General features: G+C 41.4%; 3 protein-coding genes across 6 annotated transcripts in view; 1 reads left to right on the top strand and 2 right to left on the bottom strand.

Moving 5' to 3' along the window:
* Positions 1-7,733, bottom strand: part of Mcu (mitochondrial calcium uniporter) — a 37,008-nt gene extending 29,275 nt beyond the window's left edge. Inside the window, exon 1 of the mRNA XM_076780668.1 lies at positions 7,451-7,733. Within this exon, the coding sequence (XP_076636783.1) occupies positions 7,451-7,555 (105 nt within the window). The 5' untranslated portion in view covers positions 7,556-7,733. The remainder of the gene's footprint in view (positions 1-7,450) is intronic.
* A 179-nt stretch (positions 7,734-7,912) lies between these two features.
* Amt2l (Amt-2-like protein) lies at positions 7,913-9,724 on the top strand. Its single transcript, XM_076778292.1, has 3 exons — positions 7,913-8,017; positions 8,060-8,791; positions 8,852-9,724. The coding sequence occupies exons 1-3, from the start codon at positions 7,913-7,915 to the stop codon at positions 9,599-9,601; spliced, it is 1,587 nt and encodes a 528-aa protein (XP_076634407.1). The 3' UTR covers positions 9,602-9,724.
* Sfl (N-deacetylase and N-sulfotransferase sfl) overlaps positions 9,712-17,841 on the bottom strand; it is a 231,922-nt gene continuing 223,792 nt past the window's right edge. For all 4 annotated transcript variants that reach the window (XM_076780407.1, XM_076780416.1, XM_076780398.1 and 1 more), the window contains 8 exons: positions 15,334-15,677; positions 14,367-14,655; positions 14,070-14,198; positions 13,811-13,993; positions 13,507-13,727; positions 13,160-13,438; positions 12,613-12,910; positions 9,712-12,540 (listed from right to left, as the gene is read on the bottom strand). In XM_076780407.1, the coding sequence (XP_076636522.1) occupies positions 12,430-12,540; positions 12,613-12,910; positions 13,160-13,438; positions 13,507-13,727; positions 13,811-13,993; positions 14,070-14,198; positions 14,367-14,655; positions 15,334-15,677 (1,854 nt within the window). In that variant the 3' untranslated portion in view covers positions 9,712-12,429. The remainder of the gene's footprint in view (positions 12,541-12,612; positions 12,911-13,159; positions 13,439-13,506; positions 13,728-13,810; positions 13,994-14,069; positions 14,199-14,366; positions 14,656-15,333; positions 15,678-17,841) is intronic.

The raw sequence follows: 17,841 nt of genomic DNA, 5'->3' as shown, positions 1-17,841 counted from the left end.
GTAATTAGCAACTTGAATGTTTCAACAGTAAATGTCATCGATAAGTAATGGATTCTCAATACTCATTAATCTGTAATAGGAACAATATTTATTGTAGAACGTTACCTTCGAATGCTAGTAATTTTTATCGACGCAACAGTTTCCTTCGACGATACACGTAGTGATTCAGTAGTGTTCTCGGAATTCGAAGGACTGACTCAAGTTTTTCCGAAGTGTAGACTATTTTGTTACTTTTAGAATGTTATAACCATTACTTTAAATTTCAGCCAAGTGTAGCGTACGTCATAGGGTTAATAAAAAATAATAACTAGAACTAGAGACTTCGGAGTGTAAAATGTGGTAAAAACACGTTCAAGTTGTTAATAACGATTAACAAAAAGTGCACACGATGCAAGCTCCTCAAAGATGGGGCGCTGTGCATCGAGTTTAATGCAAGTTTCGTCGTTGTTTTATAGCATTACCATTAGGGTGTGTCAAGTCGATGTTTCGTGATCACAATTCTACGAAATTAATGGGATGCGGATAATGGAGCGATCGCTTTTAGTGGCCTGTAATTCTAACAAAATCGATGAGCTAGTTTCGAGCACCTTGTTGCAGAAGGACGAACCGTAAAAAGTATAAAACATACAGAACGTACGAAATAAACGAAATGAAATACGTTTTAAATGTATACAGCGAGTCACGATTACTCATGGTTTGCAAACTTTTATATCGCGATTTAAAAATTCATCCCTTTCCGAGGACACGCGGGGAATGCAACCCGGAGCAATTTCCTCTGTCTAAATAAGCAACGTTCCGGAAACAGACGAGTTTATTTCATGCGAATGTTGTATCTTCGTTGCAAAACTTTTACAAGAAGGCAGCCTTCCTTCGTACACTATTAGCGTCTTCCAAAACTGCTGCCTTCTTTAATAACGTCAGAAGCTTCTGCAAAATGAAACAGTTCTGTTCTGATAACAAGTTTTTTTCATCAATTCTGTAATTCTGGAGAACCTAGATTCAAATTCTACGGTTATTGATTTTATTTATTCCCGTTTTTAAATATCGTAAATAAAAATTCTAAATATCATCGCTCGAATATGTATAGAATAAATATTAATTGTAGATATTAATTTATAATACACGTAGATTCAAATATTTCTGCCTTTTAGTCCGTTTGTTTTTTTTTAAAGCATTAGAAACACACCGGAAAGGAGATAATTCGCGGGTAAAGGGTAGCCTGCAGCGGACACCGAGGACCTCTGCGATGAGAATAAAAATCGTTTTGCTTCGAGTTCTATCCAGATAAGAATTATCCACTCTTCCAGAGAATTTCTCGGGGTCGAGGGAACGTGCAGTGGAACAGATCGATGACCATGGCGCCTGCCGCAGCCTCCGCAGTCTGTATCCCTCTGTACAACCCCGTAACTGTTATAACAAAGTACACATTGGTGTATACCCATGTGTGTATGCACCGATCCCCAAGAGTAAATAACTGTGTTACTACACGCGCGCAGAGAAACTTGATTCTTTCGACCAATTAACCGTTCGACGAACGAGTTTCTTCTGTCCGATGTTTCTTACATGTTATGATTTTCGGAAAATCACGGCAAAAACCAAATCTCGGCTGAAGGTTGTACGTTTTCGACTCATTTTTCCCCGAATAAATCTCTCTTCCGATTTTATCGCTTATTTTACCATTTATACATATATTCAAAATGGCTATAGATGATCGTTCGAACGCACATGCGTAGCGCAGTTAACGTGTATGTACTTTAACTTGCACGAGCGTACAAAACGTTTACTTTCGAGGTCCGTCGACCCGATAAAAGCTTTAAAGAGTTTTTCTACGGTTTGCCAACCGTGTCTCGGGAACGCAATTTCAAACGAATCTTCCGCCCGCGACCAAGGTATTTCAGCGAGAAAAAGAACTGCGATTCTTAAAACGGTCAGATCGGAAATGTACGGACTTTGACCGACGCCCCGGTTAGTAAATGTATTTATGTTCGTTAAAAATTGAACTTTTCGAAAATAACTTTTCGTACAAAGATATCAGAATGTTTACTCGCGATTATTCCACTCGGTTGGCTCGAGATGAAAAGAAAACAGGCAAAAAGGAGACAGATACGTTCGATAGTCGCTGACGAAACACAGCCGTATAATTTGGGTCTCTGCGGAAGTTTCGTTTTTTAATTATAGTGCTAGAAATTTTTAACATTTCGCTAGTACATTTCATGGGTCTGATAGTTTTCGCGTCTATATAGAAAAGGATGTAAGAATGTCTTTTCTATATAAAAATAGTTGTCGAAAAATCTTAACTGGGGTTCGATAATTATAGTTTTAAAGTTAATTTCGTATCTTCGATAGATATTTGTCTTCGAGCTAAAACACGTTGGAAACTGCACTCAGGTTTCCTCCTACTTTGAAAACCTACTTGGCAAACTTTTTCAATAAAACGGATGCCAAAGAGCGCGGACATCAGCTGTCCTACGAACCATAACTCACGACAGAAGTTTAGGTCATGCACAAATTCTTGAAAGTACTGTCTTTAGATCGGATAAGCCATATTTACCTTTCAGGCAAGACACGCTTTGTTCGAGTACTTTGTTGCTGGCTTAATAAACCCTAAGAGGCGCACGAGACCACTCTAGCTTAATTCTACACCCGAGCATTATTTCTTAAGTTGAAAAGCGCGCGCTTGACATCGTTGTTCATTCTGCGAGCGATGCTATTACACCTGAAGGGCTGATGCAAACTAACCGGATTTCAGAAACCTATCCACGAATTTAATCGGTCCAAGAGTTTCCTACACGGAAGATTCGCGATTACTCATCTTATCAATTAAGACTAGAATTTAAGCTAGTGTCTACTTCATCTTGACATTGCTTCTATTAACTCGTACGTAACTATTACGTAACGAGTCTTTGCTAGAACAATATTCAATGATTCTAGAAACGTTTTTCTACGGGATTTTTTCTATCCACTATTGCGTTTGTAGGTCGTGTTTTCAATTTATGAAACAATCTGCACGGCTGATCGGACGAGGGAACAATTTATCGGATAGTTCTATTTCTGCCTCGACTCGACTATGGTTCTGATGCTGTGCTCATAAAGTTTCGGAGACTGACCTAAAACGCATAGGAAAAACAGAATTTTATTTATCAATTTATATTAATCGTGTAACACGTTCGATCTGATGTCCAGTTCTCTCTCTTATAAAATTAAGAATCTATTAATTTTACCCGAAGTCTTAAAGTACTCGTTTGTATTAGAACCTGTTGTTCTAAGAGTGTTCGTTTGAAAAACAGTTACTTCCTTGATTCGAGCACATTGATCTTATGGTTGACGAAACCCGATTGGAGCCCGGCCAGAGCTCAATGCTCGTGACTGATCGTAGCAAACTGATCCAGCATTTGACGAACAGTTTCTCGAGATAAACTAACCGACACCCACAATTCTTAGCTTAAGCTCGGTTTCTCCTACGAAGCTGTCACGTAGGAACATTATTCAAAGTGGGAGGATTTGGCAACCAATTAAACAAATAGAATTGTTCAGACGGGCGATTTCTCAAGCATCGCAAAATTCTCGATCATCTTGCAGCACGAGACGTTCATGTAAATCATACAGGAGAATTCCATTGTGATATGTTATTTGAAATGTTTCGTAGAACCAAGCAAGTTTATTTCGAGAAGCGTATATGTCTTTTGTACTCTATTATTGTAAAGATATTTTTCGAGGATATAATTTCTGCTCCAGCCCTAGAGTCATTATTATTTCAGGATCACGTTATCGATGGCAATTGGCATTAATCAGTGAACCCTGAAACGCTCACCATACAGGCTGTTACATAATTATCGATCGTGAGTGCTCGATGATGCAATCATAAATACGCGGGAACAATCACGGATGTACTTTCAACGTCCGACTGCGATTACAAAACTAAACTTTGAAAACTTTTAGCCAATTATTTAAATTAAATTGGAACGGTGCCCGGTTAAAACACTTAAGAAGACATTTCAAAGAAAATACCAGTCGCGACGAATGATTTATATCACTTTCTGTTCCATTTATCCTGCCTTAATATATCATAAAATAATGTGTAACTATTCCTCGATTAAAATGGTTTAACTCGTAAAGAAACGGTTCACTGGAGACTCATGGAAACGTACCAGGGGTACTTGTACTTTTAAATATTACAGCGTCGATGATAGATGGACCCATAATGTTTTTATCTTTCCCACGACACCGCCCGTTATTTTCAAGAGCATATTTCGTGGACCAATTTTCGTATCAGACTCGAATCTTGGACTCCCTAATGGCCGATTATCGAATATCCTACCTAATCCCCTACATCCGAGTCACCGTAATTTGTACCGCGTTTCAACTAGAAGGCTGGACGTGACGCGATGCGGCATTACAACAGTGGTTTCAGGATCCCATCTATCAATAAATATTGTGGGAGATCGGTGCTGCGTTTACAGTATCATGCACAATAGATTTCTAATTGAGAATTACAGATACGTTTGACAAGGTTGCATTCAAATACGTGTCCTAATTGGCACGGTTTATGGCAATTTTAGAACATACCCCTGGGAAAAATTTTAATGGGGGATTCTAAAGGCCAAAATAAGACAAAAATCAAGAATACTAATTTGTTGATGAAGGCTTTGTTAAAAAGTTATTAACGTTTAAAGTTCCGCCCATGCTGAATTTTTTTCTCGAAAATGCGCAAGATTTCGGGGGTATGTCTATTCACCAAAAATGATTGTAATTGACCCCCGCAACCGAAAATAATTTTTCCAAAACGATTTGAAATTCTTTTTTTCCGTCGAAAAATTTCACATCTTCTCGAATTTTTTTCTATGAAATGAGTAGGATTTCGGCGATATGACTCTTCACCAAAAATGATTGTAATTGACCCCTACAGCCAAAAATATTTTTTTTAGAACGATTTGAAATTTTTTTTTTCGTCGAAAAATTTCACATCTTCTCGAATTTTTTTCTAGGAAATGAGTAGGATTTCGGCGATATGACTCTTCACCAAAAATGATTGTAATTGACCCCTACAGCCAAAAATATTTTTTTTAGAACGATTTGAAATTTTTTTTTTTCGTCGAAAAATTTAGGCACCTACCCTGTCGAATTGTCTCAAAAATTCGTTTTTGATTTCTAGTAATTTCATTTGACGCCCTACAGAAAAGTTGTGAAATACATTTTTGTAGGTAATCACGAGCTCTACTTCAGAAAAAAGTTTCATTGAAATATATTCACTATTGTAGGAGTTATGGCTTTTTCAAAATTGGACCATTTTTATTGGGTTTTTCTCAGTTTACGGGGTCAAGGACCAACTTTTCGAATATTTTTGCGATTTGTACATATTCTCCATCAAAATACGCGTAGTTTGCTTTTTTAAACATTAAAATCGTCCAATCCGTTCAGAAGTTATGACGTTTTAAAGATTCGCATGAAATTTCGGGGAACGATTTCTGGCCTGAAATTAGATTTTCGGTAAGAAATTTTTTTCTCGAAAGTGCGTAAGATTTCGTGGGTATGTGTAATGACCAAAAATGCTTGCAATTGACTCCTGCAACTAAAAATAATTTTTCTAAGACGATTCGAAAGTCTTTTTTTTCACCCAAAACTTTCAGCACTTACTCGATTTTTTTTCTCGAAACTGGGTAGGATTTCGGAAGTATGTCTATTCACCAAAAATGATTGTAATTGACCCCCGCAACCAAAAATAATTTTTCCAGAACGATTTGAAGTTTTTGAATTTAATTGTTAATAACTTTTTAACGAAGCCTCCATCAACAAATTGGTATTCCTGATTTTCGTCTTATTTTGGTCTCTAGAATCCCCCATTAAAATTTTTCCCAGGGGTGGCCGAACACCCTGTATATTATAATAATACTTTTTTTTCAAACGTAAGCAGTTTGCGATTACTCGAAAATAGCGAAGCAAGAATATTCATATCGTAAACTGATTATCGCCGAACGCTCTGAGCATCTATTATTATTGACACTCGATGAAACGGGAGACGATCCCATTCCCTTGGTACATCAAGATCGCAGAATGTGGAATTAGTGGCTACGATTCGTGTGATTTTGGTAGCCGGCCAAAAATACACAAACCCATCTAGTCTCGAATATCACTTAACAATTCCTCTGTATCGTTCCTCGTTAAAGCTTATTCTTACTAATTCAAAATTTACAATTTTCGATAGAGTTAATACTTTAAATATAGTTTTAACTATTAATTACAAACAGTTCTTCACAATCACCACAATCATATCTATGTTTTACTCAACTGCGATGACTTACTAAGACCGATGATTCGCTTCGAACGTTGCATCCGAACTTCGCAGTTCAAGGTGGGACAAAAATTGTCCTCGACTTTGGGAAATTAAAATGCCATTCACGGGCGATCGACGTTCAATGGTTTCTCCGTTCGGTTCGACGCGCGAACGACATCGCGAGGAAGTTCATTTTCCGTTTCGACGTTATCTGACGATAGTAACGAACGTCTGATTCACGGATCCGGAGCGTATGCAACTCCAACCTAGTAATGAAATTTAAATGCGTCGTGAAAAGACGAGATTCGCGTACCGAAATTTCGGCGAGCGGCGCTCCCGTAATCGTCGCGACACGAACGAAATATCTCATATGAAATACTATCGCGACGCTACGCGTAATTAGAATTCGTCACAGTAATTAATGCCGACGTACTGCGGACACGGTATGCGCGAGAACGTGGCGCGTGGACTTGCCGAAGTATGTAAATAATAAACTCTTTTATCTGGTCGCGTGATGATTTATATACGTCAGCCGCGGCAATAATCGCGAGGGCGGGCTATTACTAATCCTAGATCGAGACTCTTCCTTGATAAACGACGTCTGGGAAACGTTAACGTTAGTTTCAAAATCGAGCATATAGCAAATTTACACGTGTGCCGCATCATCGTTTTCTTCGTAACGGTATCGTAGCTGTGACGTTTGCAGAGCACGATCGAAAGGGGGGACACTTACAAACACGATTACGACGGTGTTCGTCGAGTAATTGGGAGACTGCAACGTCCCACATGGTATCCATATTTGTTTAAGGCACGGTATAAACGCGTGTTTACGTATGCATCGCAGGTAGTACCGGTGAAATTCGCAGGTTTCGATCGCGGCCGGTGTTACAACGTCAAACAGGTTCCCATCAATCGTCCATTTCTTTTCTGGCGCCTGTTGCTCGTGTGGCTCGAAAAAAATCCTAGTGGACTAGCTGAACGCTTAAAGAGAGAAGGGAGAAATGTAACAAAGAATGGGGAAATACGTTAAAGATTGGGAAAAGGAGTGTGCAGTTGACAGGGAATGGAACGCAAATAAAGTGAACAGTTTTGAAACGTTGCGTTTGAATGGACAAAATGCATGATGCTGACAGACTCCAAGTATCGTCTTAACACGCTGTAATACATGCCAACACTTACATTCCGGTAGTTTTTTGTTGTGGCCAGGGTAGAGGAAACGGTCATCACGCGGGATATCTTGTACCATCTAACGATGTACAGGGCACGACAGGATACCGTGGCCATCCTCCAGGACGTTTGCTCCGTTAGAAACGGAGCACAGGACGAACACGGACACTCTCGTAACGTTTCTTTTTTTTCCACGAGTCACTAACACTCGACACTAAGGAACCATCGGCTGTCTTCGAGCGACTACCGAAGTTATTCGACGGGCGGCATCGCTTGCCGGCTCATCCCTGCGTACGGAGACCCAGACCTTGCAGTGGCCAATGGCGCGATATGCGCGAGCCGCGCTCTCTGTCCGCCATTGGTCGACGGCGCACGAACCAATCAGCGTCCGACCTGACGATTCGCGCGATTCCTATTCAATATTTGAAACGTCCTTGCGTCTATACTTTATTTTTCTCGTACGTTTCACCCGAAATGACGATCGTGCATCGAAATAACGTGTTCCTCGGCAATGTTCAGTGCGTCGGGACGAACGAGAGGTTAAATAAATACATCGAATGTCGGAAGACTGTCTTCCGCGTGTATTGCGTTTAATGTGTCGGAACAAGCTAACTTAAAAAGTTGACCAATATCGAGGGAATGTCTAACGCTCATCCAGACGATTTCGACTACAGTTACTACGACTACGACCTTTCGTATCGTTTTCATAACGCCAGCCTAAGTTCTCACGTGCCTTCGTGGCCCAGCTTCGCACGTATCGTTCTCGTCGTCCTGCTGCGCATTGGCTTTGTCCTAATTCACGTTGGTAGCGTGCCAGTGAACAACGTGAATTTGATTCTACTACAAAATATCATTGACGTTTGCTGGGTAACGGTGGCGTTCGTCATGATTGGATTTATTATTGCCTATAACGGCGACGTGAACGGAACGATAGGCGAAGGATATTGGATCGGTGACGCAACCGTCGATAAGGACGAAGCCATAATTGGCTGGTCGGCTGTGGTGATAGCTGCTGCAATTTGCACTTGCGGAATCGTGGGCAGAACGCACACCGTCGGTTACCTTGTGATAGGATTCATTCTGGCGGCTTTGATGCAACCCCTCTTGATTCACTGGATCTGGACACCCAAAGGATGGATGAAAAGGAACGTATTGAACGGAAGAAACGTTAAGTTTCGGGATTATGCCGGCTCTACGGTTGTACACCTCGTTGGTGGTTTATCGGGATTGATCGGTTGTATGACACTTGGACGAAGAATACTCCAGTTGAGTGCTATAGACGACGCTAGCATCGCTGCTGGTACGTCAGGAACCGTGTTCGCGGGTCAGTTAATGGTATTCATTGGCCTTCAGGTAAGTCCATCGGATCGTTAAGACTTTAGATATTTATTAAAAATATATCCATTCGTTTAGAGTCTCGGTATGCCGAACGAGAGATTCAAAACTCGAAGTAAAATTCAGTACAACGTCTACTTGAACAATTTACTGGCTGCATCTTCGTGCAGTTTGCTCGTTGTGGCCTTCCATTTTGTGCTTACCGAAGAAGCGTTCAATCATTGGACAGTAATGAGATGTGTTCAAGCCACGATAGCTGGGCTGGTAATAGTATCGGCAGGAACAGATTTTTATTCGCCTTTGGCCGCGATCGGTTTGGGCTCAACCGGCAGCGTGATTTTTTATTTCATTTCGAGGCTAGTATTTCACAGTGCGCTCGAGGATTACTGCAACATCGTTGCTATTCATCTCGTTTGCGCTCTTTTCGGAAGTATTTTGGCGCCCCTCATCGATACCGGTCAAGACGCGGACGTTGTATTAATTTTATTGAATTTTTCTTGGCAATTGATCGGTTTGATCGTGACAATTTTTATCGTTTCGATTGTCATGAGCATTGCCTTCATCGTATTGAAATTTCTGGATTTATTGAGAAACAGGACGGAACACTTGAATCACTTAAGGGCGAGAATAGCTATGGAAAGAAACCCTCAGACGTCGTTTTTGCGGAGAATTTTTCATACTGACGACGAGTCAATTTATCTTCAACCGGGGTCGATGTCGAATTCTGGTCGACGACCACAAACGAGTTCCCATGTTATAAAATATCAAAATGAGGGCGCTGCCGTGGAAAAGGGTAGAGTGATCGAGACAAGTGCAACAGGAATTTGAAAAGTCTAGACAAAATTAAGTTTCGAGACATTTATACAGAAATTAAAATCAATTTTGCTTTGAAGCTACCCAATATAATCAATGTTTTAAGAGTAAAATTGTAACCCTCGTGTCTTTAAGACTTTAAACGATTCTTTTATTAGAACTTACAGACTACCCGTACAATTATTACAGTATTTTACAATAGAATAATTTTCACTTAAATAATCAAAAGTTCTATTAAAGTGTCGTACACATATTCTACAGGTGTTCCGTTTATTCGTACAATGTTAGCTTTTTCCTGTTTACTTTTTTCGTATCTGCAAAACAGTCTCTTAGGGAATCTACTAAACGATTGTTACTTTCTGCGCGTTTCTCTATGTAACACGAAATGCAAATATACGCGCAGATCAGCATCAAGAACATTTTACCGTTGGTTATTTCAGAAATTAGTAACGAATTCGAATGTTAAACCGAGTTGCGAAGCCGACCTCAAAGTAGCCATAAATCGCAAACGTATCGAATAATATTCACTTAAAATTTATAAATTTGAATCAATATTGCTGGAGGGGAACCAAATTGCCTTTATTTTCTATAGCTTCCAAATCATACTACAAATTTTAATTCTGCGTTTCTCTAAAAAATTGATTCTTAACGAAAGAGGTTATGTTCGTGGATAAAGAAACGATTAAGTAATAATAATTGCTAACAGGGACTTTTAAATTGTCATGTTGATATAGCGAATCCTTCTATGATTTTGCTGGTCTGGTTTGTCAAGTGTTATTGTCAGCTAGCAGCAAATCGGACAATCATTACTACCGCCATACCGAACAAAATCGATAATATTGACTCTAGAGATCCGACATTATGATTAGTACAATAATACAATCGTATATACAACACTGGTAAAATGGCACGATTCGATGAAACATATCAATCGCTTAGTGCGTTAATATCGTTACTGGTTAACTATTATTATATTAACAATTACCTTTGTACATGATTTGCTAAACGTCGCGTGGCACTGTTTAACGGCAATACAAAAATGAAAATAAAATATATAAGGGTTAACAAAACATCGATAAGATACTATTTAAATGTGAATCGATTGATCGTGGATGAAACAATGAGCTTTTCGTAAACGTATACTTTGCGAAGGAATGAAGTCGTAACATTCTAATCGCCCGTTTTAGTTCAACATCTATGGTTTCCGCAAAATATGATCTTTTTTTCACGCGTACAATTTTTCCCTGTGTAAGTAACGACCATCTTATAACATGAGAATATTGGGTAAAAAATTTTCAAAACCAGTAAATTATATTTTATAAACGACTCCAACGTCAATGTTGAAAAAGTACTACGAAAGTAGAACACCTTGGATAATTTAAAAAAATTTGTGAATGTGCGGAGTCCGGCCGATTCGTGAAAAAAAAGTAAGTATCTAATACATCGTATACAAAGGTATCAAACGTAGTCTTTAACTGATATGCATTCAACAAACGATCACCGCGATTAAACCATCTCGCAAATAACGGTTCGTAAAAGATACGTTCTCGTTCGACGTCCTACACGATTTGGTAGATATAATACATCAGGTATTACAGTTTCAAAAAATCATTTCATTTCCTTCGATAACGAATATATCTCTTACCTTGAAACTTAGGATTTATCACTAAACCAGTATTTGCGTGCCTTAAATATGACACTAACGATTATTGCAGATAGGCAGTTATCACCTCCCCACTTAAAAGATCAGCGTTCATCGAAAATGATCCTACAAGTACAATCATTTTCTTAATTTCATAGCATTAAGTCATTATGGTACATCTACGATCACATCAAAATAGTACGATACATAAATGTACAAACGGACGCGATCACACACCTTTCATTGACATTTCCATCATCAGTACCAAGAATAGTATTGTCAAAATATACATAGAATCATCATTATCGTTTCTTAAATATCCTTATAGAACGAGAATTAATGTACATTGCGTCTCCGGGAGGTAAGTGGGTGGGAGAAAAGCTCCAAATCCCAGAGTCTCACACTCGCAAAAACGATCCTGCAATTAGTAGCAGAAGCGAAGGACTGGCGGATCCTCGATCCAAACATCAACGTTCGATCTATTTCACTGATCACTTTCACGAGGAAATAAATCTTTGCAAATATTGTAACACGATTTGGACAGATCTTGTCTCGCGGAGGTCGAATATCGTTATTTTCCCAAAATACACGTTCGGTCGTCTCTAATTTCGTTCATTAATGCATCCATTATCCTTCTTCTCTTTACTACCTAACCTCCAAAAGTATGGTATTTCTCCAAATTCGTGCGATCCTCTTCGCCAGAACGTGCGTTCGCGGACTTTTGGTTTACCAAAATATCGATGTTGCGTAAAATTAAATTCGGACGCAAATTAAAAGTCCTGTATCGTTTCCATGTTTGTCCAGTAGTAAAGATCAGAACGGAATGCGTACAATCGCGACAGACGGACGATGGCACCAACGCGTGGGTTGTACTTCTAGTAATCATGTCCTCTACGAGACAACAACGATGACAATAATAATATAACGTTAATAATAGTGCTATTGATTTAACAACGATCGACAGTCACGGTCGTGTCACCGTGAAATCGCTTATAGTGACTAGCTTTGTAGGCTCCTCCACCGAATTAGGCCAATCCACTGGGATGTAGGCCTTGTACGGTTCTACCGTCGACGATTCGAAGACCAGTGGAGCGTTTAATGTACAATTAGTTTACAAATCTTCCGTTAGCAAACGATGAATTTCGTTCACCGTCGAGATAAGAAGTCCGGAAACGGTATCGTTTCACATAATCGACGTTTGTTAGGTCATCACCGTGTCGGTGAGATCTTCCTTCAACCACTGTGGAATCGTCCTCAAACCGAGTCGTTTCAACAATTTAACTAGGGCTGTATTATGGGACAGATAATACCTCTGTAAAAAAATAAGTAGTTATCGTAACACGTTTTTTAACTTTATATTCTCAAGATCTATCGTCGTCTGTACCTGCAACAATTTGTACGATTTATCCTCCATCGGCGGATACTGGCGTCCTTTGCTTTTACCGAGACATTTCGTATGATCCTCGTTCGTTACTTGGCAGAAAAATCCTTTCTTCGGATCGTATCTTAGATGCGACGAATAATTAAATGCGGGCGCGATCTTGAGGAACCTTTGTAACTCGTGCAACGTCTCCACCGGATTTTGACGCAGTTGTTCACCGTCTATAATGTGCAACTGTTGGGGTGGGTAATACGACAGCCATCTCTCCAGATGCTGAGCGTATTTTCCGGGATTTAAACATCTATAACAGTAATGCGATTGTTTACATTAATTACTTGAGATAGATTAACATTCCAAGGGATCACCGAGTAATCTACACATTCTCAGGCCATTAATAGTTTACAATAACGTTGTTTCCATTAATGTTCCAAGGAATTAGTTGGGCACGAGGTTACAACCAGGGATTTAAAAGGTTCAAGTCGAATAAACCGATATACTTGAGAATTTCAGTTCTCCATAACTGTTTCGAGAATGTTCAATCTTTACTCACCTATTCCTGAGATCGCGTAGGGGTTTTGGAGCGGTGTCGCTCGCTGTGATGACCGAGTGAAAGGAATAATTATTTGCTACAGGATCTCCGTGGACTCTCGTGTGCTGGTACCAAGAGTAAGCTCGTCTGGCAGGCGAAAGCAGTATAGTAATTAATTTTGCTCTCGGTAGAAGCGCGTGAGCTCTGCGCGGCACCAGCTCCCCGTCGAAATAGGTGGCCGATTTTTCGAAAAGGTACCGTGAACTCTCGTTCTTCGACGCCGGAAAGAAGCTCATATACCTAGGCAAAAGTAAACCAGTGGGTCAATCGGTTCGCACGCTTCTCAATTCCACTTTATTCTCGCTTACCAGTCGAGGCCCTTGTAGTAATTCTTTCCATTGAAGAACTGGATCTCTTCGAACGTGTCGGGACTCGGCAAATTGCTACTTATCGCTGGATGAATGGACAGAAAAGTGTAGAGGGCCGTGGTACCAGTTTTTTGGGGGCCAATTACCAGGAATCTCGGTAGTTGGTCGCAGGTTTTGTTCCTCGACCAGATCTTTTGGTGCCTCTGGTCGTCGCAAGGATTCTGCAAAGAGACGAAGTTAGCTTTCGCAACGTAATGCTTAATAATTTATTTAGACGACAGGATGGAATTGTGAGACGACTTACGCCCCATACGGGATCGGATTCCTCCGGGTAGAGTTGAAAATAACGCTCGGCAAGCTGAAGGGGCGGTGAGCTCGACAGTCTCAAATTCGTCCAACATTGAATGAACTTGATCACCGATTCGAAGGTGTACAGTGCCAGACGATCGTTCCCGTAATTCGACATATGCGTCATAAAAATATTAATCTGCAATGGATAACATTATTTGTCTTTTCTGGGTGTCTTGCGGTTAGAAAAAAGCTCCAAGTATTGGGTTACTTACGGGATTGTGAACGATAGTTTGGAACAGCTCGCCACCTTGTATCGATTTGTCTAGCTTGTCCCTTCCGCCTGGGTATCTATCGATGAAGATCGTGTGCGTGAAAAGGCCACAGGTTTGCCTCGGTAAAACCTTGCACAGAAACAACGAGAAATTGTCACGTATCAGATTTATTAGTCTTCCCTTCCATAGAATATCAATGTTTTATTTCTTTTATTAATCGAATACGCCCATAGAGACTGAAATATTGGATACGATTTAATATGGAAAAATTGAATTTGCTGTTGTTGGTAATTTTACCATTATGTTCCGATGAATAAAACCGCGTCTTAAACGAGCCGGCCTCAGGTGAGGATACTCTTCGGTGCTGGTGACTTTGATGTTCCACACTCTTTTCCATGCCTCGTAGAGCCCTTCGTGAACCGGATAAACGCCAGAGTGATGAGGACTCACGCTGTAACCACTTCCTGTTGGGATCCCGTGGTCTTTAGCGAATTGTTTATTCAGCGCCATGTCTAATTGCAGATGCGTTACATTCTCGTAGAGATGGGGTTGTTGATGATTCCACATGTGAGAAAACCACGTAAATCTGTAATTCAACGCCCCTTTTAGCACCCTTTGCTCTGTACTTTGATCGGAATTTATTCTCAGAATGTGCTAATAAAAGTATTATTTTTATAAGTTAAATTTCAAACGTTAAATATTTTCAAATCCGTGTAAACTAATTGATTCCTTTCTCAAAGAGAGGTGAACAATTGAATATCCCGATCCGCGTGTTTCATCGAGAAGGCATACGAACGAACCGATTATATGTGAAATACAATTGATGTATTATTCACGGCAATGTACGATTGCCCGTACCGAAGCAATTATACGAACGCAGGTGCAACAAAGAGCACGAACGAGTTGCAACAATTTGCGAAGAGGCGCGACTTCCGTGGTTCAATGAAGCGTAACACGAGCACAGTCTCAATGCGTTAATTTACTCTAATGGCCAATCCTTTTCTGTTCCGTTCACTCTTCAATTTACACGCTAATTCTCCAACAATTTCCTTTTCCCATTCATCGCGCGAGAACGCGAAACGTTCCTTTAAATCGTTCCCTCGAAAACATCAACAAATTTGGTACAAAATCTAGACAATATAACTTTGATCGTAACGAGAACTTGAACTATTTCTCTGCTATTCGAAATATCCTCGTTTAGGTAAATTCGTGGATGGTACAGGTTTTCGTAGAAACCTCGTTAAAGGGTAACGTGGGTACGTACCTGTCGACGTTCTCCAGAAGCATATCGTCCCCCAAATTCTCTTCCGCGGTGCCGTGATGGAAGTACTTCCCGGAAAACCCCAAGTTAAATTTAAAACCCGGCACCAGCGATTGGATCCTCTGCTGAGTGGCCAGTAACGCCATCACGTCGTCCTTCCTCAGCCTGGTGCCTTTCTCTCCGACAAATATGTCGTCGACGTCTACCAGGATCATACGATTCAGGCTTAGGCTCAATTGGCCGTGCGACAGGTAGGAAAGAGAGTCGAGGAGCAGCAAGTTGTGCAGCCAAAATCGCAGTCCGCCACCGAAAAAGACCCTCTGAATCCCGTCGTATCTGCCGTGATCCTGCGTAATGTAAATCCGATACGAACGTTAGGTTTATCAGGCTGAATTGGCCGTTGCCTCGCTTCGCTACGCGATGCTACTTTTTCTATTTATCGAGAGAGAGAGAGAGAGCAGGGGATTAAACGACCAGGTCTGAAATGGTTCGTTTACCGAAGCAACTGATAACGCCTCGACATTTAATATCGATCAAACTCCATGGGTAATCCTATCGCGTATGGTAACGATGGACGGTGAAAAAAAAACCAACTCGTTGAAAGTAAAATTTTAGGGAGAATTAAGGCTCGATTAACGAGGCTGATTCGTTCAGTGAAGCGCGAACGCTAATCTGCTTTCACCTGATCGAAGAACAATTATATTTTACGAAATCGTAAATCAACGCCCCTCGGTATTTTAAATCGAACCTCGGACCCAATCTTTGGTAATCCTTCAGACACCTTTTTCTTCGAAAAAAGGTGATGTCACGAAGAGTTTGTAACGATCGAGTAAGTCGAAATCGTCCTGTAGCTTGACCGTAGTTTTCGTTTCGCGTTCGTCGTCGGTGCACGATAATTTTGAGCAGACAATTTGTTAGTTGCGTTGTTTTGGCGGGGTCTCTTAGTTGCCGGGCGCGTTTTGAAACGACGGCTATGAACGGAGCTTGTTAACAGTAAACAACAATAATAATCTCGCTGATAACCCCATTACGCGGCCGCGGCTTCCAGACCGGGGATTCACGGATCGCAGGTAGCCAAGTAATTAAATCAGAGGCCAATCAGCCGTTGGTTCATTCGATTAATGGGCATCGGCGCAAGCTGCTTCATTTGCTGCCATTCGAGCCTGCAATTTATTTTGTTTCCAGAACACGCCTTGGCCCGCGAGTTGCATCCACGATGAACGACAAGTTCGCGAAGGAGAAGCGTCCTCGTTCGAGCGATACGGCGCTAATACGGTGGGGGTTTTGCGCTCGATGAGCTTCGGGGTCCGAAATATTTAACAGTTTCCGTCGGGAAAACCGTCCAGACCTGGCGAAGCGAAGCTCAAAACGCTCGAGACGTAAAAAATGATCTCGTTCAAGAAGGGAACATCGCATAAAGAGGAAAGCTCGAGCTCTAGCTGCGAATTACTCGGCGGAAGGTAGAAAATAGAGGGAATTGCTGCGCGACCTAATAAAAAATCTCTTGCCCGTACTCGGCGAAGGGACCGAGGACGGAGTAGATCCATCGTATGGATCCGCGAGCACGGAGAAACACAAAAGCAGATGATATCACGTCCAGGCTGTTTGTTATATCAAGGGAGCGTTTCCTGTTTGTGCCGACGAGGATTCGGTACAGACCGATGTGTCTCCTCCGGGTTTGAATTTTCGTATTCTATAGATCACCGGCTGCCCTTTCATGCGACGCGAATTCTCTTCCGGGTCGGCCTTTAAGCGTCCTGGAATCTCGCAATCGCGAATTCCTCCACGAATGTGAACACTCGGTGGAACGACTCTACGAATTGTTTCAGCTTCTCGGCTCTTTTTTACCTCCTACTCGCGACACTTGGTTCTCTTTTTCGTTTCTCTCTATTTAGTTACTCGTCAACATTTTCCATCGCTTCCTACCCCCCATATGTTTCTATCAGTTTCCACGTTCGCGTGGGGCATAATCGGTGCGCGGTGACGCGTGACCGAGGGACCAAAGATCGAGCATTTTCGATCTAGCGGCGGCAGTACCGCAACGTTGGTTAACGAATTGACCAACACGGGATCAGCAGCGGTGCGTCCCGGCATCGTGTTCGCATCTCCGCGGCCATTCGATGCGACCGCGCGCTGCGGCCAGCATTCTGGGACTAGAATCGGAACCGAAGCCGGTGTTTCGGTTCGTCGCCGCGTCGACCAATTCCACGTCGAACCGAAAACCCGCCGGAAGAGACAAAAGGCGTTAATTAACGGGGACGAGAAGTTCTCAGAGGTCGGTCTCTTGGGGCAGGCAAGAGTTTTAAAAACGGGGCTCGCTCGTTAAGGGAACGGAATATTACTAATGTAATACACACAACAAACGGAGAACGCCGCGACGTACAATCGTGTTTAATTAAACAAACTTCGCGTTCCGGCCGTCACTTTGTACGTTAACAATGCAAATATTAATTAATAAACCGAGCAAGAGGCGGTTGTTTCTGTCTGCATTCACTGGCATCGTGCGTCCCG

This window comes from Colletes latitarsis, chromosome 2 (genome assembly GCF_051014445.1).
Source record: "Colletes latitarsis isolate SP2378_abdomen chromosome 2, iyColLati1, whole genome shotgun sequence".
Lineage (NCBI taxonomy): Eukaryota > Metazoa > Arthropoda > Insecta > Hymenoptera > Colletidae > Colletes > Colletes latitarsis.
The sequence above is the reverse complement of the archived record's forward strand: the minus strand, read 5'-3'. Positions and strand labels throughout refer to the sequence as shown.

Coding starts and splice junctions, on each gene's coding strand:
- Amt2l (XM_076778292.1), top strand. CDS start 7,913: ATGACGATCGTGCATCGAAATAACGTGTTCCTCGGCAATGTTCAGTGC. Junction 8,018..8,059: donor GTCGGAAGACTGTCTTCCGC/GTGTATTGCGTT, acceptor TAACTTAAAAAG/TTGACCAATATCGAGGGAAT. Junction 8,792..8,851: donor TGGTATTCATTGGCCTTCAG/GTAAGTCCATCG, acceptor CCATTCGTTTAG/AGTCTCGGTATGCCGAACGA.